This window comes from Oratosquilla oratoria, chromosome 32 (genome assembly GCF_046742065.1).
Source record: "Oratosquilla oratoria isolate Oo_2021 chromosome 32, ASM4674206v1, whole genome shotgun sequence".
NCBI classification, from domain to species: Eukaryota; Metazoa; Arthropoda; class Malacostraca; order Stomatopoda; family Squillidae; genus Oratosquilla; species Oratosquilla oratoria.
The window spans coordinates 40,715,178-40,738,932 of NC_134808.1; the positions used below are offsets into that span (position 1 = coordinate 40,715,178).

Consider the following 23,755-nt stretch of genomic DNA (forward strand, 5'->3'; position numbering starts at 1 on the left):
GCATTAAGAAGATGGGCAGAGTGTTTTAGGGAGTTGCTAAATGTGAAGGAGGATAGGGAGGGAAAGGTAGTTGCAGTGAGAAATACTAAGAAATGACAGGAATGAATGAGGAAAATTGAGGAGAAATAAGAACAGTGATGATGGACTGTCTGGTAAGGGTGTTTAATGTTTGTCTAAAAGAAGGTAGAATGCTGGAGGACTGGAGGAGTGCCTCTATAGTTCCACTTTACAAAGGAAAAGGGACAAGTGTAAGTGTAGTAGTTTCAGAGGGATCAGTTTGTTGAGTATAGTTGGTAAGGCTTATGGGAGGGTTTTGATTGAGAGGATTAGGAGAGGAACAGAGGGAGTAATTGGTGAAGAGCAGTGTGGGTTTAGGACACATAGGGGTTGTGTGGATGAGATTTTGTGGTAAGGCAGATATATGAGAAAGTTTTACGAAAAGGTAAGGATGTTTTATGACCTTTATGTATTTGGAAAAAGCTTATAGGATATAGATAGGAAGGCACTGTGGAAGGTATTACAGATATATGGGATACAAGGAAAGCTGTTAAGAACAGTCAAGAGATTTTATGAGAGTAGTAGAGCCTGTGTTAGAATTAGAAATGGAAAGAGTGAGTGGTTTGAGGTAAAGGTGGGACTTCACAAGGGATGAGTCATGTCACCATGGCTGTTCAATTTATACATGGATGGGGTGGTGCGAGAGGTAAATGGAAGGGTAATGGACCAGGGATTGGGGATGGTTGGAGAAGAATGGGAAATAGGCCAGTTGTTGTTTGTTAATGACACTGTACTTGTAGCAGGATCAGAAGAGGGATTAAGGAAGTTAGTAACAGAGTTTGTGAAGGTGAGCAAAAAAGGTCGTTGAAGATAAATGTGGGTAAAAGTAAGGTGATAAAATGTACAAGGGGAGACAATGACAGCAAACTGAAAGTGAGTATTAAAAGAGAGAAACTAAAGGAAATGGATTGCTTTAGATACTTGTGTGCAAATGTGGCAGGAAAGGGAGGAGTGGAGGTGGAGGTAGAATGTAGATTGAGAGAAGTAAGTAATGCCCTGCAAAAGCTAACTATGTTAACATGGTGTACAAAGACATAAAGGAAAAATAAAATTACAAAAAGAAGAGTTTCAGAGGAAAGTGCAAGTTTGAATGTCAGATTCAAGGAAAAGTTTATGATAAACTAGTTGGTACCTACATAATTTTACTGAGATTTATTTCTCCAATGTCTTTTCAACAGGCAAACTGTGAGTCTCCTTGCATGAGGCATTTAAATCATGGAATTAAAATTCATAAATGTATGCTATGCATGAAAGAAAGAAAAAAGAAGAGAGTATATATATTTTTTTAATGTGAGCAGTATATGACAGCACACTTAGCTGCAAGAGATGCAGAGTAGAAGAAGTTTCTCAAATTACTGGGAAACTGATTTCAGGTTAGTCATAGTATGTAAAATGAGATGGTATGAGCTTTATGAGGCACCTTTTGGAAAAGTGCACAGTGTACCACATGGTGGTGTTCTTATGCAAAGCAATTTCATTGAATTGTTTTATTTTTTCCCTCCCTCTTTGTAAGTATATGGGGTTCTTGAATAATCCCTATGTTAATTACAAAGCAAGACCATAACAGATTTTAGTATCCAGGAATTGATCAATCAGGTACCAAACAAACGCAATCTGGAAACTAGTTCTCATGAATATATATGTGAAGTAACAGCAGTTGCCTCTTTAATATGTTTAACTTTGCAGTTTTAAGTCTTGCAGTGTACTGTCAAAAAGATTTGAGTATTAATTATATTACTTGATTGAATTATTTTGCAAAAATGTATGGCTGGAGGTAATAAAATCACAGTTTGTCATTTGAAAAGTTCCATGTCATTGTGGCATTAGAAAAACCTGCTGGACAAATTGCAAGAGATATAGTTCTTGTTGATTAACAGAAAATACTTGGTTTCAGTCCAGTATGCTTCCATGTTTCAGGCATATTGCTCCCAGAAAAAGGACAATATGATTATGGACACAGTATGGTGGTGGAAGGTAATGGAGAATGATTTTTGTTATTTATCGGGTGATACTTGGGACTTCTTCGTGTTGTAGTTTGTACAGTGAGACCTCTCATTAACGGTTGTTAATTAGCTGCGTTTATGGTGTTTTCGGTGTTTTGGAGTGGTTTTTGGGTGGCATGGTGATTGCACGCACTAAACAACAGCACCAAAAACATCGAAAAAACACAGCGAAAATACCACAAACACAGCTAATTTATGTCCGTTAATTAGAGGTCTCACTTTACTTTTATTACTGCTTTTGGGAGACAAGCTGCTGTCCACTGTTACTGTAGCTATATGCTACGACTTGGGAAAGGTAATGTTCCAGCCAACAGTTGGGTCTCATATTCCTGGGTGTGCTCACCCGATGAAAAAGTTGTATTGTTATCTAGCACAAATATTCAGAGTTTGTCACTTTGTTGACTGGGTGAAAGACTGATTGTTTGCCGTATTTTGCCTACAAGGGCTTTGTAGTTACACTTTTGTATATTGTTTACTTTTTTATAAGGTTGTTTTAGAGCAATACATATCCTGACTACATGTTGTAGATTTTCTTGAACTGTAGTATGCCTTGTGGGTTCACCAATTCTGCTAGTAGTTATTTGTGTTTGTTCACTACTCTGTTTGGATTGATGAATTTCTTGACATTTTATTATGTCACGGAAGGCCACCTCCCTTATGAAGAGGAAAAATAAGCTCCTTTTGGTATATGTGTGTATGTATATATACTTATTTATTTATGTATTTTTTTTTCTAGTGGCTGCCAACTGATGATTTTTAAATAACATACATACATGCATTTGCACAGTGTCATTGCCTTCCAGGAGTGAAAAAAAACTGTGTTTATGCTTTGGCTGGATCACTTTCCATATAAAGGAAAAGGACCATTTGGTAAATATATGTACATCTGGTCCCATCATGATTTTTTTTTTTACAGATTTGGTCATGGCTTCGTACAATAGAATGAGGTGTTCTTGGTTGTAGTTTGTCATTAGTCAAAATATTCACCTTGTAATAATCTATTTATTTATTTCATTCTAGGTAGTAGGAGAGAACATAGGAGCTAATGACCCTGAGCTTCTATTCTCTAGTGTGAAAAGTATTGGGAAGGTAAGTGTTGAGTTTCTAATGATGTTTCCTCTAAGCTGTGTGCATGTGTGTGTGTGTGCACATGTTTTATAACTAGTGCACATAAAGAAAAAATGTGCGCACACAAGGTTTTCAAATTATATAAAAATCCATTCGGTAAAGAAGTTCCACCCAAACACCAGCTTATAAATTCTTTAGAAATATGATAACATGCCAACTGTCAAACCAATAATTGGAGGTAATATGTAATATGTAAGATGGAGGGTGGAGGGGAGTGCAATATATAGGAAATGGAATGGGTGGGAGTGGTTTCTATGCCTTTTTCTATTTGGCTACCCCCCGTGTAGGAGGAAAAAGCCTTTGGTATATGTGCGTATTTGCTTAAATGATCAGATGTTAACTTGTATGGTTGCACGTACATTTCAGAGAAGGCAAAGTTTGCACACAAACAAATTTCTGCACACACAGCAAAAAATTAGAGAGAACATTGGTCACTAAGACCAAGATTTAGATAAAACTGGTATTTTAGATATAGAAGTGGTATTCTCAATGACCATTTCAATAATATATAAAAACATAAGACATGTATAGATATATTGATAAAGAAAAAAGACCTGGTGTATAGATAAAGTTGCAATATTGATTGTGTATTTACTTGGGTTTCAATACAACAGGTGCTGAGTAATAAGCTTTCTTTCATTCAACTTTGAACTGGTATTTTAGATATAGAAGTGGTATTCTCATTGACCATTTCACTAATATATAAAAATATAAGACATGTATGGATAGATTGATATAGAAAAAAAGACCTGGTGTATAGATAAAGTTGTAATATTGATTGTGTATTCACTTGGGCTTCATTACAACAGGTGCTGAGTAATAAGCTTTCTTTCATTCAACTTCGAAGTTTTATCACAAATGTCGTGGGAGGCCTCCAGGACTTGCAGCAACAATCATCAGCTGGTGTCACAATTATCCTGAATGAACTCTTCTTCCTTAGAGGACACCAACTTCATCAACATATTAAAGAAATCCTTGGTATAGTTTTTGATTCTAGAACACATTAGTGACACCATTACCCTAATATAGGTCTTGAAGCAAATTAATTTCAAGATGCTGATTACTGACCTTATGATATATCCCCTTATATTTGATCATTAACTTGAAGTGAAATTTAAAGATGTCTTAATTTGTTATGTGTTTATTGCCAATATTTACTGACACTAGATATTTTTGGACCCTAGACTCAGTATTCAACCGTTTGGAGAAAGTAAACCATGCGCAGACAAGGAAGGGTGCTGTGGAAGCATTGACCAGTTTAGCCTCGCACAATCTCACAGGCGTTGTTGATATCATGTTGGACTACCCACTACCATATGAAAGGTTAATCTTTTGTTGAATTGCTATGTATGTAGACTTGTTTTAATTAATTTTCTTGTGGAGCAGGCCTGGATTAACTGTTAATCTCTTCCATATGATGTTGCTGATGTTGGGGACATGAAAGAATAGACAACCTTTCATATGAGGATGTCAGTGTTAGTGTTTTGATTATATTTTGTAGGTGCCAAGATAAGATGGAGGGAAGAGGGTAGAGGGGAGTAGAGTATGTAGGGGATGGAATGGGTGGGAGTGGTTTCTATACCTTGTCTTTTGGCTACCTCCCTAGTAAGGGGGAAAAAAAGCCTTTGGTATATGTATATATGTAGTTGTAACTGAGTGACCCCTGTATGCTGTGAACTGACTTAATCACATTTTCTGTGGTTATGAACATTCAGGGTGAAAAAGAAAGATTAATATAGCTGTAACTTAGAGGAAGGGAGGGGTGTATTCTGTGAATAGGCTTGATCACATTTTCTGTGGTTATGAACATTCAGGGTGAAAGAGAACAAGTAATACAGCTGTAACTTTATAAGAAGGAGGGAGGGAGGGATGGTGAGTGGCAGTGGAGGGGTTGAGGATGTAATGGGTGGGAGTAGAATTATGCCTTTTGATTTTGGCTGCCTCCCTTGTACATACATGTACCAAAGGCTTTTTCCCCCTTGCATGGGGGGTAGCCAAAAAGCACTTGGTATATGTATGTATGTAACTTTATATTTTATAACACAAGTATTGTGATGCATCATTGTACATCAGCCAGTCAATGCTTTGTGCAAGAATTCAACTCGTGTTGAAGAGGTTAAGCAAAATAAACATGTGCTTAGGGTCTCATTGTAAGAGGGACTCCACCAAATTTTGCTACCTCCCTTGTAGGGGGAGGGAAGAGACCCTCAATGTATAAATAGATAGAAATTTATCTATAATATATATTTTATTCATGACAAACATGATTCAAAGAACCACCCAGCCTTTAAGATAACAAGATTCCAGTGTATGTGGGGGGAAAAGATAATAATTGTCTTTCTTCACCTTGTGACAGTTGCGTTTGTGGAGTCTGGCAAAAGATTGGAACTGACCCAGAGATGTTTTCGTCGGTCCTGACACAACTGATTCAAGTGTTGGAGAGAACTCAGATGTTTACTGAGCAGCCTACCAACACACAAGATACTGTTAAGATAGCAACTCATATTCCTTTGACAGTAAGTATCATAGTGATGTCTCAATAAGGTGAATAATGACTAAATGTTATAATATTGTTTGTATTAACATTGAAAATATGCAGGAATAATCAATGTGGTAGAAAATACTTTTTCAATGATTTTCTGTTGTGTTTTTCACCGCATTTTGAATGAAAAAATTGTTTTAACAATCTTCAGTGTGTTTTGATAATCTGAGTTCATTGACCAAAACCCATTATAATTTTTTAATTCGGCATAACCAGACTACTTAAATTCAGTTAAAAAACATGATATGGTTTAACGTCACACACTCCCCCCTATCGGGAGGCTAGGACAGTGCCCCTCACAGAGGGCATTGTAGCGTGGAATTTAATGAACCATGCCCTTGGTTCAACTCTGCTGGTGGTAGGATTCGAACCGCCCTCACCTCGACCTTCACCGCAAGTAATGATGCCCTAACCCCCTCAGCCAGCGAGTTAAAAAAAAAAAAAAAATCCAAAACGCAGGCCTGTTGTAAATGGCAAGGAGATGGGGAATGACCCTACTTAACCTTTGTCTAGTTCTTATTTCCAACCATTCCGTGTATTTATTAAACTTCTCCTTTTCAGGCCTTAAGTGCTATTCGTGAAATGGTCAGGGATCTAGTCAAGCCAGAGGAGACTGGTCAGGAATGTGATGAGGAGAAAATCTCAAGAGCAAGATATATAATGGAGAAGAATTTTCCTACTCTGTGCTCGTTACTCATTCTTTCGTATGGTAGTTACGTAACTGTTATGGCGCCTCTCCACCAGTCAACCAGCGGTTCCAAGAAGAATTCGTACATCCCTAACCGTGGGGCGACTACCCTTGTGCCAACAAAGTAAGAATAGTAGAACAGTTTCACACGTTCATTATCTTTTTCTGCCTCTCATTATTCCCCATGTTTTTAGTAAGTTTTAGTGAGTGGGTGGGGGATGGGAGGTAAGGGAGTTTGTGTGAGAAATAAATTGACGCAGCCCGAAAGGATTTCTCCCCATCTCCTTTTCGGCATGAGGGGACATAGAGGGGGGTTGCCGATTTAATGAAGAGGCCTTGCTGTGGATGTGCTGTGTCTTGTGACACTGCTTCTGACCCAGGGCAGTGGGCGAGATGCAGTGATGACCCGTCATCCAGGAGGTGCCAAGATAAGAGGGAGGGAAGAGGGTGGAGGGGAGTGGAGTATGTTAGGGATGGAATGGGTTTGAGTGGTTTTTATGCCTTTTTTGCTACCTCCCTTATAAAGGGGAAAAAGCCTTTGGTACATGTATTTACCTAGTTGTATTTTACGGGAAGGGGAGCTATGCTCGTGGTGTCCCGTCTTCATATCTCATTTTATCTAAACTGTTTTTAAATTCATGTATTGTTTATGCACACACCACTTTCTCATTGAACTTGTTCCACATGTCTATTACTCTGTGAGGAAAGCTGTTCTTTTTCAGATCTCTTCTATAACTGTCTTTCTTGATTTTCTTTCCTTGTCCTCTTGTATTTCTATCATCCCATTTTATTAGATCCTCTCTATCAATAGTTTCTATGCCTTTCATGATTCTATAAATAGTTATCAAATCTCCTCTCTCTCTTCTTTGCTCTAATGTCTGTAGCTCAAGTTTTGCTAGTCTCTCTTCATATGATAGTTTTGAGAGAGTTGGTGCCAATTTTGTAATTGCTCTTTGTATTCTTTCAAGTTTTTTTATACATTTTATTTGTGCTTGGTGAACATATCATCGCTGCATATTCCAGTCTTGGTCTTATCAAAGTGATTAGTATTTTCTTCACCATTTCTTCAGGTATGTAAATGCCACTTTGATTGTTCTTATTAAATTATAAGTTTCTCCAAAAATCTTGTTTATATGTTTCTCAGGTGACATATTATTCATAATAATGACTCCCAGGTCCTTCTCATTTTATACTTTTTTTATTCCTTCTTCTCCCAATTTATATGATCCTACTATTCTTTTTTCGCTTTTTCCAAATTCCAAATTCTTAGTATTGAACTCCATCTCCCACTTCCTACTCCATTCTCATACCTTATTGAGATCACTCTGTAGTGACTCACAATCTTCTTCTGTGTTCACTTTTTTCAACAGTTTTGCATCATCCGCAAAGAAGCTCATATAACTTTCAATTTCTTCATCCATATCATTAATGTATGTATGTATGTATGTATGTACTTCCTGCATTCAATCTTGTACTCATTTATTCTGTTTAGTTTTGATTAGGTACCAGTTAGTTTCCTTTATTACCCAAAGCCATGACTTTCTTTATCCTAAGTACTTGTACCTAAACAAGGTTCATAGGAACATTTCAAACTTGTGTCCAATCTCTTGTTCAATAGTTCAAAACCTTATCGTTGGCTACACTAAAATATCCAAATGTGTAGGGTTTAAACCAACTTGGCTATCAGGCCCTGTGGAGTGGTGTTGTCTTGCTGCATTGCTTCTGACCCAAGGGAGCAGAGGGATGGGGATAACTCTTTATCCACAGGAAATTAAAATATTTTAAAAGGTAAACAAATAGGTATTGGATAAATGAGATGGATGGGGGTCAAGTGCATCTTGTCTGGCTACCTCCCACATAAGGAGGAAGAAACCTTTTGGTGTACAGATTGATAATTATTTATTTATCTATTTATTTATTTATTTATTTATTTACTTTTCAGATTTGTTCTTGAATGTCTTCTTGGCATTGTGAACATTATGTATAGAACATTGCTGTATAGATAGATAATTTTTTATTTATTTATTTATTTACTTTTCAGAATTGTTCTTGAATGTCTTCTTGGCATTGGGAATGTTATGTATAGAATCTTGCTGTATAGATAGATAATTTTGTATTTATTTATTTATTTATTTACTTTTCAGAATTGTTCTTGAATGTCTTCTTGGCATTGTGAACATTTTTTATAGAATGTTGCTGTATAGATAGGGAATTTTTTATTTATTCATTTATTTACTTTTCAGAATTGTTCTTGAATGTCTTCTTGGTGTTGTGAATGTTATGGGCTATGCAATGTTTACAGCTGCCATCCAAGCCAAGCTCTGTGATGACAATGAAGAAACCAAAGAAGGTTTTGTTATGACAGTTTCGTGCATTACCACGTAAGTTCACATTTGTATTGGCATATATTTAGATGAATTGAAGAAAAATATGAATAGAAGGGTCTCTAGTTCCTTTTGTCAATGATACATACATACATATACCAAAGGCTTTTTCCCCCTTACACGGGGGTAGCCAAAAAGAAAAAGGTTACTATGCCTTTTTCTTTTTGGCTACCCCCGTGTAAGGGGGAAAAAGCCTTTGGTATATGTATGTATGAATCATTGACAAAAGGAACTAGAGACCCTTCTCTTCATATTTTTCTTCCACATAGAACTAAGAAAGATAAGAAAGAAAAAAAAGATGACTACTACCTTACAATGGGATTGAGATCTTTTTATATGTACAGTCGAACCTCGAAAGCCCGGACTAATTGGGGGGGAAGGGTGGTCCGGTCATGCCAAACGTCCGGTCATCGAATGTTTTTAACAGCCCGCTGATATGTAGAAAAAAATTCCTCATGTCCTTCTGCAGTTGCCACATGCCGCTATTTTACTACATTTTGGTACAAAATTCTATGAAACGGCAGTCCTGGTGACGGCTTGAATGGGCCGGGTTTGATTACATGTGTACGGCCGTCGCTGCCACCTACCGGACAAATAGGGAACTTTGCTTGAAAAGTCCGCCCTTTGTTCATTTCGACCGGTCATATGAGGGTCAGGGCATTCGGGGTCCGGGCTTTCGAGGTTCGACTATATAAATTGATAATAAATAACAACAGTTTTTGGTTCTATTTAATGCAGACTCCTTGTACTAGAAGGTACCAAGTATGTATGTGGTGTAGTTGACTACTTGGATGCAAATCATGCATACGAGATGCAACGTTGTGCAGCAACTGCAACCTTTGCACAGGTGGGTTGTTACTTCTTTACTGCCATTAACCCTTAGCATACAATGACGTTGCTGATGGCGTCATGAGGCATGAGTGGGTATATAAGGATGCCAATGTTGGCATTCTGATTATATTCATTTTGTAGTTGTAGCCGAGTGACGCCCATATTCTGTTAACAGATTTATATATATATATAATATATATATATATATATATATATATATATATATATATATATATATATATATATATATATATATATATATATATATATATATATTTTTTTTTTTGTGGTTATCAACATTCAGGGTGAAAGGGAAGAAGTATTACAGTTGTAACTTTGTATCTTATAATGTGCTTATTGTGATGTATTATCAAATCATTGTACATTAGGTAGCCTAATGTGCGCATGAGTATTTGACTCGTATTGAAGAGGTCGATACATTTCTTTGCATTGATATTATTCAGGATAATTTTGTTTAAAGTTTGAAGTACCAGTTTTACTTGACAATCTTTTTCAGCTTAAAAAGGGGAGGTATAAGTACATACATACATACATATACCAAGGCTTTTTCCCCCTTACAAGGGAGGTAGCCAAAAAGGAAAAGGCATAAAATCATTTCCACCCATTCCATCCCTGAATACACTGCACATCCCTCCTGGATGACGGGTCATCCCTGCACCTTGTCCACTGCCCTGGGTCAGAAGCAGTGTCGCAAGACACAGCACATCCACAGCAAGGCCGCTTCATTAAATCGGCGACTCCGTGATGATGATGGTGGTGGCAGCAGCAGTGGGTGGGATGCAGGGATGACTTTCATCCAAGAGGAGCCAGGAAAAGAGGGAGGGAGAGGTGGTGAATGGGAGTGGAGTATGTGTGGATGAAATGGGTGGGAGTGGATTTATGCCTTTGACTTTGGCTACCTCCCTTGTAAGGGGGAAAAAGCCCTTGATATATGTATGCTTGTATTAAGAGTGAGATTATTAAGTTAAGATTAGGACTCACATCGGGATATATATATATGTTTGTTAGTATAGGGCCACACACACCTCCTCATAAAGGAAATTTACCTTTAGATTGAAGTATGTATATTCTTATAATTTTGCAGTTAGTTGCTGAAAAATGTGGAGGCAATTATGAATTACTGGAAGCTTTGACCCGAAGCCTGATGAGTCGTCTTCAGGATAAATCTCCTCTAGTGCGGACATTGGCCGTGCGTGGACTTGCAAATTTCGCACATCTTCATACTCAGAAGGTAATAAGTACTGCTTATTCTGTCTTGGACATTTTAAGAGGTGATGCAGTGTGTCATTGAAATAGTAAGGCATTTAGATATGTTTGTAAACAGGGCTCTGACCATATTCCTCTAGAAAGGGATATATTCAAGAGGAAAGAAAAGCACATGAGTAATTAGGTGAGACAAGTTCATTCTTTGCCTTTAATTTTGGGTTTGTTCTTAGCTGTATCCCCCTTTACTTTGGGAGATGGGACCAACAACGGGAGTGTGTAGTGTATGTGGTAAATGTTTAAGATGGCCACTGGAGAGAATCCTTTCTGTCACTCATCTTAGTACAAGGAGGAAAAGGGCCTTTGTATATGTGTATGTATGTGTATGTGTATGCATTTTGAGTTACACATTTAAAGAAAAGAAACACTTGAAGGTGATCCATATATTACGACCACCATCTGTGGCTCTCTTCAATAGGCCACAGACAGCAGTCATAATATATGGATTACCTTCAACAATGTCATGCTCTGATGCATGGAAGTGGATGGGGGAGGGGGTTCATGAGTGGTTATGTGTGAATGATATTTTGATGCAGCCCTAAGGGATTTCTCCCTATCTTATTTTCTACACAAGAGGACGAAGAGGGGGTGTCACCAATTAAGTGAAGCTGCCTTGCATCTGACCCAGGGCATTGGGTGAGATGCAGGGTGACCCATCATCCAGTAGGAGCCAAGAAAAGGGGGAGGTAGGAAGGGGTGGTGAATGGGAGTGGAGTGGGTGGGGATGAAATGGGTGGGAGTGGAATTATGCCTTTTGACTTTAGCTACCTCCCTTGTAAGGGAGAAAAATCCTTTGATATATGCATTAATGTATGTACCTTCAGCAGTGTCTCTTTTTTCTGAATATGTGATTCAGTTTATGAACGTGTTAGTACATTGGATTCACTTGGATATTTATGTAGTATGTGTGTGTGTATTTAACTAATTGTATTTACCTAATTGTAGTATACAGGAAAGAGTTATGCTTGTTGGGTCCCATCTCCTATTCTCCAATTTTTTATCATACCTAGCCTCAAATTCATGTGCAGTTCCAACTTAACCTATATACATGATTTCCGATTATCATATTTAAATTTGAACTTGTGTATAGTTTGAGTTTCCAATCAAGTATTTATGCATCTGTATGGAAAACTATTTCTTCATATCCATTAGATATACAGTCTTTTTTAATTTAATCCCGTGACCTCTTAAAGCCCTCCCATCTTTAATCAGATCTCTTCTGTCAATGCAATCTATCCCCTTTAATGACCTGAATACTGTAATCAGATCATCTCTTTCTCTTTGATCTTTCAAAGTTGGCAGACCCAGTACTTTTAGTCTTTCCTCGTATGGTTTATCTACCAGGCTGGGGATCAGTTTGTTTTCTGACCTTTGTATTCTCTCAGTCTTCACTCTGTGTGGGGACCATACCACTGATGTATATTCCAGTCTTGGACGTATCAGTATTTCAATGAGTTTTCTCATCATCCCTTTATCCATATAATGAAAAGCCACTTTAATCTTCTGCAGTAGTCCATGTGTCTCTCCCAGAATCCTGTTGATATGTCTGTCAGGTGACAGATTATCTTTTATCAACACTTCCCAAGGAATAGTTGAAGGGTGGTCCTTTGCCACTATTGCCCATTTCCAGTACTTTTCATATTTTTGTATTGAACTTCATTTCCCATGCTTGGATCCATGCAAAAATAGTGTTTAGATCTTTTTGCAGTAGTTTACTATCCTCATTTTTCACTCTTCTTGTGATTTTTGTATCATTTGCAAACATGTCGGCATAGCTTGTTGTTCCTTCCATCATGTCATTGTTAGACAAGAAACATTATTGGTACAAACACTGAACCTTGTGGAACTCCACTCCTTACTGCTCTCCAGCTTGACATCTTATCCTTTACTACTTTACTCATGTATGTGTGTGTGTGGAAGCTCACTGGCTGAGTGGGTTAGGGCGTCGTTACTTGTGGCAAAGGTTGAGGGGATGGCGGTTCGAATCCTGCCACCAGTGAAGTTGAACCAAAGGCATGGTTCATTAAATTCCATGCTACAAAGCCCTCTGTGAGGGGCACCGTCCTAGCCTTCCGTCGGGAGGAGTTTGTGACATTAAACCATATCATCATATTTAGATTTGAACAAGTTGGTGTTATAGGAACAATCCCATACTGATGCAACACAGATAGTAATTCAACTTTTCTTCTCGGAAATCAGTGGACCAGTAAAAGCCACTATGGGAGTTGGAGTTTCCAATCATTGAAACTTGAGGAACAGTTATCCTTTATCCTACTTCTTGCCCAATCCACTTAGCATTTTTAGTCCCTTGGCGTCTCCATCGTTCGTTGTGTATATATAAGATCATGTGTGTGTGTTCTTTTTCCCTTTTGAGGTGATAGAGTTCACAACATGCTTTGATTCCATGTGGGTGACAGTTTTCTTTCTAAATTCCATGTTTCCAGTTTAAAAGATATCTTCCACATATGTCCACTTTGATACCTGTCACTCACTCAGGTACTTGAGATCCCCCCCACACACACACACACACTACATTCTTGATGTAATGTTGATGTTATTGCTCACTACAAATCTTCTTTATAACGGGACGAGACCTTTGGTGTATAGACTGATAACCTCCAAATCCCTCCATTTCCTTGAATAAACTTTTTTCTAAAGTAAATATTTCAATTTAAGTACTCCATTCCCTTCCCAGTCCACATGCTTACTCATCATTTCCTCCCTTTTTTAAACCCAGTCTCACCCTTAACATTCTCAAACTTATATAAATATGTCCTTGTACATACAGTACTACCTCTCATTAACGGACTAAAAGGGGGGTAACAGTGTCCGTTGATGTGAATAATCCGTTGATTTGGAGTGGTTTTTGGGTGGCATAGTGATTGCACAGCACTAAACAACAGCACCAAAAACACAGTGAAAACACCGCAGACACAGCTAATTAATGTCCGTTAATGAGAGGTAGTACTGTACTACAATTCAGTAAATCTCATCTTCCCCTCATTTTACTACCCATCCCTTCTGCTGTTCAAAATTTTGTATTTGCCTAGTTGTATTTACCTAGTTGTATTATATGGGAAGGGAGCTATGCTTGTAGTGACCCGTCTTTGTCTCTTTCAGCATCAAGTTTGTACTTAAATTCTTGAATAGTATTTGCACACACTGTTGCCTCATCTAATTTATTCCAGATATCACCACAATGTGTGGGAAGCTATTCTTTTTCAGATCTCTTCTATAATTATACCTTTTTGAGTTTCTTTTCATGTCCTCTTGTTTTTCTCTTGTCCCATACTTGTATACATACAACGCTCCTCTACTTACATTCATTCATTTTACGTTTTTTCGATTTTACGTTTGAACTGACTGTAAAAAAAAAATTGTAAAAAAAAAAATTGAGTAAATTTTCGAGTTTAGCACGCTCTCCGTAGTACGAGACGATCAAACGATACTCATGCATGACGCTGCGTCCATTGTTTACATGGCACAAACGACAGACTGAATGTGACTTGCCTCCTCCTCCTCCTCCTCCCCTCCTCCTTCTCCTCCACCATCTCACTATGTTGCTTGAATTTAATTTATTTGAAATTAATGTTATTATTTTACAATGTTATGTTTATAATTAATGATTTAGGGGTGTTTTATAAGATACGGTAATAGAATTTATGGATGTATAGTACAGTATGAACGGTCATACATTACTGGAACATACAGTAACAACTTATGTTTATTTTCACGTTACGTTCGGCCGTTCGGAACGTAACTAAAACGTAAGTTGAGGAGTGTCTGTACTTTCTTTTGCAACCATAGACACCCCGTCCCATTTTTTATTTCCTAATGCACCTTCCTCATTGTGTGCTTCCTTGATTGATGAATATAAATTAAGATCCAGAAGGCCTCTGGACTACTTGCTCCTGTCTATTTTATTGCATAATCTTATTGAGCACAATTCTTTTTCAGTTCACATTTTGAGTGTTACCCACTGGAAAAGTGATTTTCTTATTTTTTTCACTGCACACTAAATGATAATCATGTACTGATTTCTTACACAATTCCATACTGAAGATGATAAATTCCAAATGTTATAATGAAGCACTGGAAAATAACAAATTAGGAGAGATTAAACTTTCCCTTGGTTATTAAAATGGAGCATTTGACCGGAGGAGTTACAAGAGATTACTGAAATCTGATCACCAAAAGACTTGGCCAGTTAGACTTTTTTTTTGTAGAGAAGCAATTCAAAAACAATTTACTGAAGGGTATAGACTACACAAAACAATTTTTTAAAGGATAAACAGATGGTATGACTATTGACAAGATTATTACAAAAAGTAAGGCAATCATGCAAAATTCTTGAATGGTTTTATGGCAAGGCTGTCAAAGCCACACCTAAATAACATGCTATAGTAGAAACAGGCAGTCACACGCCAGACATATATGTTTATTATCATGCAAATACAGTGATGGAGGCAGCGATCCAAATCTATCTATTGTGGTTAAAGGACATGGAACTGCCTAGTGTAGGCCTTATGGTCTCTTGCAGCCTCCGACATTCTCATGTTCTCATGTGAAGTAGGGAAAACCACTAGTAAATGGAAGATCTTCATACTTGTACTCGCTATATGGTGTATGCCAGGGTAGTCATCAATTGGGTTGACAATGTAACATTCAGGATTAAAAACAATCTGCTGTTTGAATTACCAATTAGTTAAAATTGGTAAAAGACATTTTGGGTGTGATGACACAACCCTATTTGGCCAGAATAGAATAACAGTAATACTGTACTCCATACGACTATTGAAAGAGTGATCAATACACAAGAGTATTTAGTGTCCAAGAAACCCAATTGTAATTTGAAATGAAAAATTATACAAATATGATTCAATTCTGTCACACTGAACTAGGTGAATACAATTCATTAAATACGCACATGCACATTCAAGTATAATTAGGTAAAAACACACTATATGTCTTATGTGTATGCAAATGAATATATGTGCATTCCTATATGTATGTATGCATGCATGTGTACATATATGCATGCCATGTATTTTTGCCTCTGCACTGAGCTCCAAACAAACTTAACTTTCTGAATTTTTGTATATATTGGAGATGTATTGCATAATACTAATCAAACTGCTGAATTTGCACTAGTAATTATAGCGTACACTTTTTTCTCCTTTTTTCAAGAATGTTGCTTTGTGTCTGCTTCAGCATCTAACCCAAGCCATAAATTGTTCAATGATTCATTGCATACACATGATTATTAAGATGAGTGTTATGAGACTTCAGAAAGCGAAGATTAGTCTCACAATTGGCCAAGAAGATTAGCGGAGAATGTTACAATATTTTCCAAATGCCACAGATTTACCTTTGTTTTATTTTATTGTGATATTATAAGATCATGTGTGTGCATACTTGAAAGGTCTTCTTGAAATATCCAACATTACGGTGTCAAGCAAGCTTCTTAATTTTAATTATTTTCTCTTGCCCAGTGCTATTTCCCCCAGTGGTTTGGGGTAAGTTAAAAATCTTCTGGAACTTCTGTTGTAATGTTTGCATTTATCCTTTTAGTTTTGCCTTACTGGTTGTGGTAGTTTATTTTGGCACTTGTACTAGCATTGACTTTCAACAATGCCATAACTCATACTAACAAGGTTGTGGATATGCTTGTGTTTTGATATGTAATTTTTTTTATATATACATATCCAAAGCTGATGTTATGATAGATCAAGACTATGTACCGTATGTGCATTGACTTTATTGTCTTGTTTTCAGAAGCATCAGCTCTGTCACATGTGATAAGTAATCATCCAAAGAATTTCAGGTTATATCGTTACTCATACATAGAATTAAGATGATACAGGACAGAACTCTTGACATTATTTTTATATATAAATATAGCCAGGCTACAATCCTACTTTAATGAGGATGGCTGAGTCAAGGTACACTCTCATCAAAAGGTTCATTCATACCACCCCTCCCATCTCAGTTACCTTGGGAGTTGGGAGTATTTTATAACTAACATAGTATGTTGTAGTATGGAGTATTTCATAACTATATACAGTTGTATTCAGGTGTGTGTATCCATGCCTTCCAAGTCAATCCCAACATCTGGCACCCTTGCAACCGTGGGTATGAGGGTAAAGCAGGGCAAGACTATAGAGTGGAAACCTAGTGACAAAAGATGTTAATAATCCACCTGAAAAAATGGATATAACGGTAATCAGCATGTTAGCAGAATGTCGTGAGATATCAGTCAATCAATCTGTTGCCCCTGGTCTCTCTTGCAGAAGACCTACAGTCTTTGGTCAGGGCCTTAGGTCACTCAGTGAGGATATACAACGTTGATGTAATATAAAATGCACATAATGATTCAGTTTAACAACACAAACTTCCTGTCTTAGAGAGTAGTAGTATGGTGCATTATTATGAAGGTTGTTTTTTCAGTCTGAGGATTTGATTACTGCTGCAAAAGGACAGAATTTATGATAGTTATGTTCTTTCCTTATCTCCTATATAAATAAGTATCTTACTAGCTCCACTAACTGATCCTACAAAGGTTGATAGATATTGTCCTGTTTCTGCTTTCATATTCAAGGCTGTGATGGTGCCACATCACTTTAATACGATTATGCCTAAGTAGGCAAGTGGGTATACGAGAATGCTGGCATCAGCGTCTTGATTATATTTATTTTGTAGGGCAGAAACATGGAACATAAGAGAGGAAGAGAGAAGGAGTTTGAATGTGTTTGAGATGAGGTGTCTGAGAAGTATGATGGGGGTTACCAGGCTGGATAGAGTGAGAAATAAGGAGGTGAGGAGGAGAACAGGGGTGGAAAGGGAGTTGGGAGATAGGGTTGATGAAAGAGTATTGGGATGGTTTGGACACATGGAAAGAATGAGTGAAGAAAGACCAGTAAAAGAAGTATGGAAGGCAGATGTGGAGGAGTGAACATGATGAGGCGACCTAGGATGAGATGGATGGCTGGGGTGAAAGGGGCTTTGGGGAAAAGGGGAATGTCTGTTGCGGAAGGACAGGCAAGGACAAAAGACAGGGATGAATGGAGAATGGTTGTATATGGATGATGTTGTGATGCATGAGATGGAATGGGTGGGAGGATGGGGGGTGAGGTAGTATGTGTGAGAAATGAATTGATGCAGCCCAAGGGGATTTCTCGCTGTCTTCTTTTCTGCATGAGGGGACGGAGAGAGGGGGTCACCAGTTTAATGAAGCAGCCTTGTTATGGATGTGCTGTGTCTTGTGACACTGCTTCTGACCCAGGGCAGTGGGCAAGATGCAGGGATGACCTGTCATCCAGGAGGTGCCAAGATAAGAGGGAGGGTGGAGGGGAGTGGAGTGTATTAGGGATGAAATGGGTGGGAATGGTTTTTATGCCTTTGTTTTTTTTTGTCTACCTCCCTTGTAAGGGGAAAAAGCCTTTGGTATATGTATGTACGTAGTTGTAGCTGAGTTACCCCCAAATTCTGTGAACTGGTTTGATCTCGTTTTCTGTTATTACTCAGAGTGAAAGAGAATGAGTAATACAGCAGTGACTTTATATTTTATAACACGAGTAATGTGATGCATCGTACATTAGGCATCCAATGCTGCGCACGAGAATTTGACTCGTATTAAAGAGGTTAAGGATGGCTTGGAAAGTGTGTATATATATCCCTGATTGCAACTGTACAAGCATGTTACTTTGTCCTTTTTGTCCATAATCTTATTTTAAACACAAGACATATACATATGCCTCCTTTTACATAGCTCACTAGACTGTTATGAAAGTTTTTATTCACCAGGCAGTTTTTTAGTGCACTATAACTTATGCATTTATTCCTTCTGTATCACAGGTACTCTTTAGATTTTCTCTACACTTTAAATCATTATATGAAGACATTAATCTATGGTTTCCTTCCCAAGATGGAGCATTGTTGATGTTTTTAAAGTTACCATTGATGAAAATTCAGTTAAGTGGATTTTCATCACATCTTAACCCTTTTGGCTGCTTGAGGTTTCCTTTAACTGGATGAAATTGCTTGGCAGTAGCCAGAATAAAAATATGATTAATTTTGGGATTGCAGGTGTTAATAACAATGTTTTTTAATCCGTGCTGCTAGAAGTTTCTCTTAGCTGAGTAAAATCATGACAATAGAGAGAGTAGAATTAATAATGCAACCATGGCAGAAAGGGGTTAAGTATAACTATGCATGGGTGTTGGGATCCAGAAACTGAGCTTGTTTCGTGGAATTTTTTGGTTCTTTTGTGGTTCTAAAAGAATGGTATCACAGCAGGTTGTCACTTGTGTGTATATGCAGTGGAGTTGGTGATGGTTATTTCTTTTCATTTGTGATTTAAATATTTTGCTTTGAATGTTTCTAGAGAAAAAATTGCTCATAACAGTTTGTTTACCCATGTTTGCATACAGATATGCATATGTTTTGCTTGAAACCACAAGGAAATCAAAGATCGGAATACTGAACGTTTTCGTCTATTTAAGACATTTTCAGAGTACTTTGAAAATGTTTTAAATAGACGAAAACGTTCAGTATTCCAATCTTTGATTTCCTCATGGTTTCAAGCAAAATATCTTTATTCACGTGTTTTATGTGATTACTGTTGCATATGCATATGTGCATAGCTGTTCATATTCCTGAAAAAAAATGCAAAGTAAAATCAGAAAAATATTATGTGGTTTCAGAAATAGGAAGACATTCCTATTGATTGTAGATATAATCTATGTTTATTTTGGCAATGCATATAATGTTTTTTACATAAAATCTGAATTGAGAACTAATTTACTGAGAACTAATTTATTTTACATCATATTTCATACACACAACTTTGTGAACATAAATGCCCAACTTTCATCTAAATGGGAAAAATTACTATTTGATGATTAATGAACCTGATAATTTCTACATAGTATAGACTGCTTCCAAGAAATGTTGATCAATAGTTGGGGAATAAGTGCACCATATAGAGATAAGACTGAGATGATAAAATAAGGGGTGGGGTGACGGTTGTGAGAAATTCTATAATGGTGAAAGAAATGAATTTGTGTGAGAGGAAGGCTGAAGCAATACATCCGAGAATTATAACTAAGAGCCAAATAGAAGAAGCATCATGGTAGTGTATAATCCCCCCCTCCCTCACTCAAGAATGAAGGTGATTATCAGGAAGCGATGCCAAATGCATATATTTTTCTTTTGAAATATATACTGTATATATTGAGCTCCATTCTTCTTGAAAGACCTCTGCAAAACACCCTGCATCTGACCTTTTTGTAATTTCTGATTGAGGCAGGGAAAAAAAGTCAGGTTCATTTATCATCAAGTAGTCGTTTTGTGATGGGTGAGAGGGTTGAGGAAGCTGAGAATAGTCTTTGGGGTCACATGTAGTGGAGAATGGAGGAATGGATGTGGAGATGAGTTATAAAGGAAAAGAAAGAAGTAGGTGCCTGTGTGGAGTGGGAAGTGTTATGAGAAATAAGTATTTGGGAATGAAAACAAGAATGTTGTATGGAGGAGTGACTGTACCCACGGCACTATGGAGAAGACATAGAATATAAGGCAGTGAGAGAGGGAAGATGGGTGTTTTTTGAGGTGAAATATTATAGGTGTTAGAAGAAAGGATACAGTGAGGAATGTGGAGGTTGTGATTGGAAAGGAACTGTCAAATAGGATAGATCAGAGAGTGCTGAAGTGGCTTAGGTATATGGAAAGAATTGATGAGGAAAGACTAGCAAAGAGTGTATGGAGACCAGAAGTAGATGGAGTCAACTTGAGAGTAAGACTGAGAATAAGGTAGATGGATGAAATGTAGGGGTTTCTGGATTCATGTGGAATGTCTGTTGAGGAGGGAAGAGAAAACAAGCTGAAGGGATATTCTTGTTTGTAAACAGGTCCCCTCATTCTGTCCCAAATAATTACTATCTATGACACAACCACAACCACTGCCTCAAAGGGAATGAAGAAGGAAGAAGTAGAGTCTTAGGAGTGGCAAAGAATAGGTTCAAGATTATAGGAGAAAAGAGGGATAGCAATAGTACAAAAGCATCTAATCTTTCCTTTACGATGGGTGATGGTGATCTGTTGTGGTTCCCCAAAACATTCCCTGAAGTACTGACTGCATGTCACCTCGCATTCAGCTCTCCAGTATGGAGGTGTTCTAACCTGCATATTGATCAAAGGATATGCAGGTAAAAAGAATGGAGTTTTGTTTTCATATATATAAAAGCCATCCTTTTCAAGGTTGGGGACAAGATAAATGAAGTGATAAGTGCACTAGTAGGAGCCACAGACCAACGAGAAGTTGGAGCAACAGTGGAGGACCAAGTACTCCTGGAGGCTATGAAAGGAATTGCCATTCTTCTGCCTCATCTCGAACGTGAAATTGTTCTTGAGCACACACCAACTCTACTTCTCAGAATAAGACTCTTCTCCGAAAAGGTAGGATCACTTCTTTTTGAAGATTTTTTGTTTATTGTTTTGTTTTGTTTTTCTTCAAATTTCAGTCATTCTGATGGTACAGTATATATTATCTTTAGGTATTTTTTGTACATTCTTTAAAAGTTAATTTATGGTTTCTAGAGGATTTAATTGATGTGTTGAAATATTTTCCTAAGGATGGAGAACTCGATGGGAGTAAGGTAAATTGCTTTGTTCAATGTTACCTTTTTTCATTTCTTATTCTTTTTCATTTTTCTTGTTTGAGGATGTTTAAACATACGGAAATGAAGCCCAACCTTAATTTTAAAAAATAGAGATGACTTAATTTTGCAGAACTTGTTTAGAAATTTGAAAGAGGGGCTCAAATATATAAAATTCATTTGTGAGATTGTTGGTACATGTTTATATTTGTGTAGCACCATATACATTTTTGAATTTTGTTTTTACATTTGATATAGGTGAAGATATCTTACGTCCATAGTAATGCTTATTAAGTAACGTTTTATATGTAGGACCTTGGAGAAATGCGGGAAGCAAGTTTAGGTGTGTTGAAAGGCCTAGCATCAACGGTCGGAGAAACGGATGAATTTCAGGAGCCACTTAAGTTGCATCTTGTATCCTGTCTTGTGCACCTAACAGACCCACATCCTCCCACAGTTGTCGTAAGGCCAATATAATTATTTCAACTCCATGCAATGTTCTCATCATATTTGTGCTCAATATGTCAAATGCTTGGATTACTGAGTGTAATATCATCATAGCTTTGAGAATACAGTACCTAAACATCATCAGTGCATACACTTCTTTCATCTACATCTAGATGTTATTTAATAATTTGTTTGATAAGGACCTTATTAGATTTTCATGTCTTTATTTTGTCTTTTTCCAGATGTGTAAAAGTGCCCTACAGTCCTTGGGACCCATCATTGGTTCAGATGGAATGAACAGCATGTTTCAGAATCATCTCATTCCTAGCGGAAATTTGAACTATCATCAATTTATTACTGACTTGACAAAGCACATGGTACACTTAATTCTCAAACAATATTTATCTGATGATAATGGGATAACTTCACACTGTGCTAATAGGTTTCTGTTGTGTATATTTGTATCTGAGGTTGATGTGGTCAATTTGTATGATTATCATATATATTCTTACAGGTTGCTGATCTCTCTGAGGATTTGGCACTGTTCCTACAAGCTGCTTCTTCATACTTCAAAAGCTCAGATGCATGTCTTCGAAAAGCAGCCATTTTGCTTGCAGGTAAAGTATATTTTCTTCCTTTATTTGAATAGGAGGCCATGAAAGGAATATGTCTGATGGGATGAAAGGGGTGAAGATGTTCTTGTCTCATACTAAGTCACTTTGATTTGTGGGTAACATCTGATTTGGATGAAAGAAATATATACAGTGTTCGACAAATGAAGGAAGCTCGCTGGCTGTGCGGGTTAGGTGTCGTTACTTGCGGCAAAGGTCGAGGTGAGGGCGGTTCGAATCCTGTCACCGGCGAAGTTGAACCAAGGGTATGGTTCATTAAATTCCATGCTACAAAGCCCTCTGTGAGGGGCACTGTCCTAGCCTCCCAATAGGGGGGAGTGTGTGACGTTAAAGCACATCATCATTGACAAATGTGCTTTCCGCCCCGATGAGGCAGACTTAACTTTGGCAAATCTGGAAAGACCCATTCAAGTGGCATGGTTTTGCACCAAAAGTTTTGTCTAACTGCAAGCAGGGAAGGGGTGGAGCTTATCAGCAAGCAAAGAATTGATCACGTCAGTCATTGTCTTGTTGGTGAGGAAGGGAAGTTGTGTATGACCCTTCCGTCCAGGCCCCCTTCTTGAACCAGACAATGACATCTTCTGAGCCACCCTGTACAGTGAAACCTCTCATTAACGGACGTTAATCAGCTGTGTTTTCGGTGTTTTTGGTGCTGTTGTTTAGTGCGTGCAATCACTATGCCACCCAATAACCACTCCAAAACACCAAAAACACAGCGAAAACACCGCAAACACAGCTAATTAACATCCGTTAATGAGAGTTCTCGCTGTATTACCAATATGAGCAGTACTAAGAACCTGAGTACAGAAACTACAACCCAGGTAGTTACCCTCAGGAAATCTGGCTGGCAAATGAAGGAAATTGCTGAACAGGTTGGCATGTGTACAGAGAAGGAGGGTTGCTGATTAAGTGAAGGCCTTGCTGTGGATGTACTGTGTCTTGCTACATTGCTTCTGACCCAGGGCAGTGGGCAGGATACAGGGATGACCCATCATCCATGAGGAGCTAAGATGAGAGGGAGGAAGGGGTGGTGGAGGGGAGTGGAATGGGTAGGAGGAGGTATATACATGGTGTAGTTGGTTAGTTACTATGGCACTTGTCATGTGA

General features: G+C 37.8%; 1 protein-coding gene across 9 annotated transcripts in view; it reads left to right on the forward strand.

Moving 5' to 3' along the window:
* LOC143017446 (maestro heat-like repeat-containing protein family member 1) overlaps positions 1–23,755 on the forward strand; it is a 62,216-nt gene that overhangs the window by 30,055 nt on the left and 8,406 nt on the right. For 3 of the 9 annotated variants that reach the window (XM_076172199.1, XM_076172191.1, XM_076172192.1), the window contains exons 13-27: positions 1,975–2,031; positions 3,081–3,149; positions 3,998–4,166; positions 4,373–4,511; positions 5,545–5,704; positions 6,292–6,542; positions 8,662–8,799; positions 9,541–9,649; positions 10,739–10,885; positions 16,410–16,433; positions 21,172–21,369; positions 21,546–21,569; positions 21,882–22,031; positions 22,259–22,393; positions 22,531–22,633. In XM_076172199.1, coding sequence (XP_076028314.1) covers positions 1,975–2,031; positions 3,081–3,149; positions 3,998–4,166; positions 4,373–4,511; positions 5,545–5,704; positions 6,292–6,542; positions 8,662–8,799; positions 9,541–9,649; positions 10,739–10,885; positions 16,410–16,433; positions 21,172–21,369; positions 21,546–21,569; positions 21,882–22,031; positions 22,259–22,393; positions 22,531–22,633 — 1,873 coding nt within the window. The remainder of the gene's footprint in view (positions 1–1,974; positions 2,032–3,080; positions 3,150–3,997; positions 4,167–4,372; positions 4,512–5,544; positions 5,705–6,291; positions 6,543–8,661; positions 8,800–9,540; positions 9,650–10,738; positions 10,886–16,409; positions 16,434–21,171; positions 21,370–21,545; positions 21,570–21,881; positions 22,032–22,258; positions 22,394–22,530; positions 22,634–23,755) is intronic. The other 6 variants (XM_076172196.1, XM_076172197.1, XM_076172193.1 and 3 more) reach the window with 5 other exon arrangements.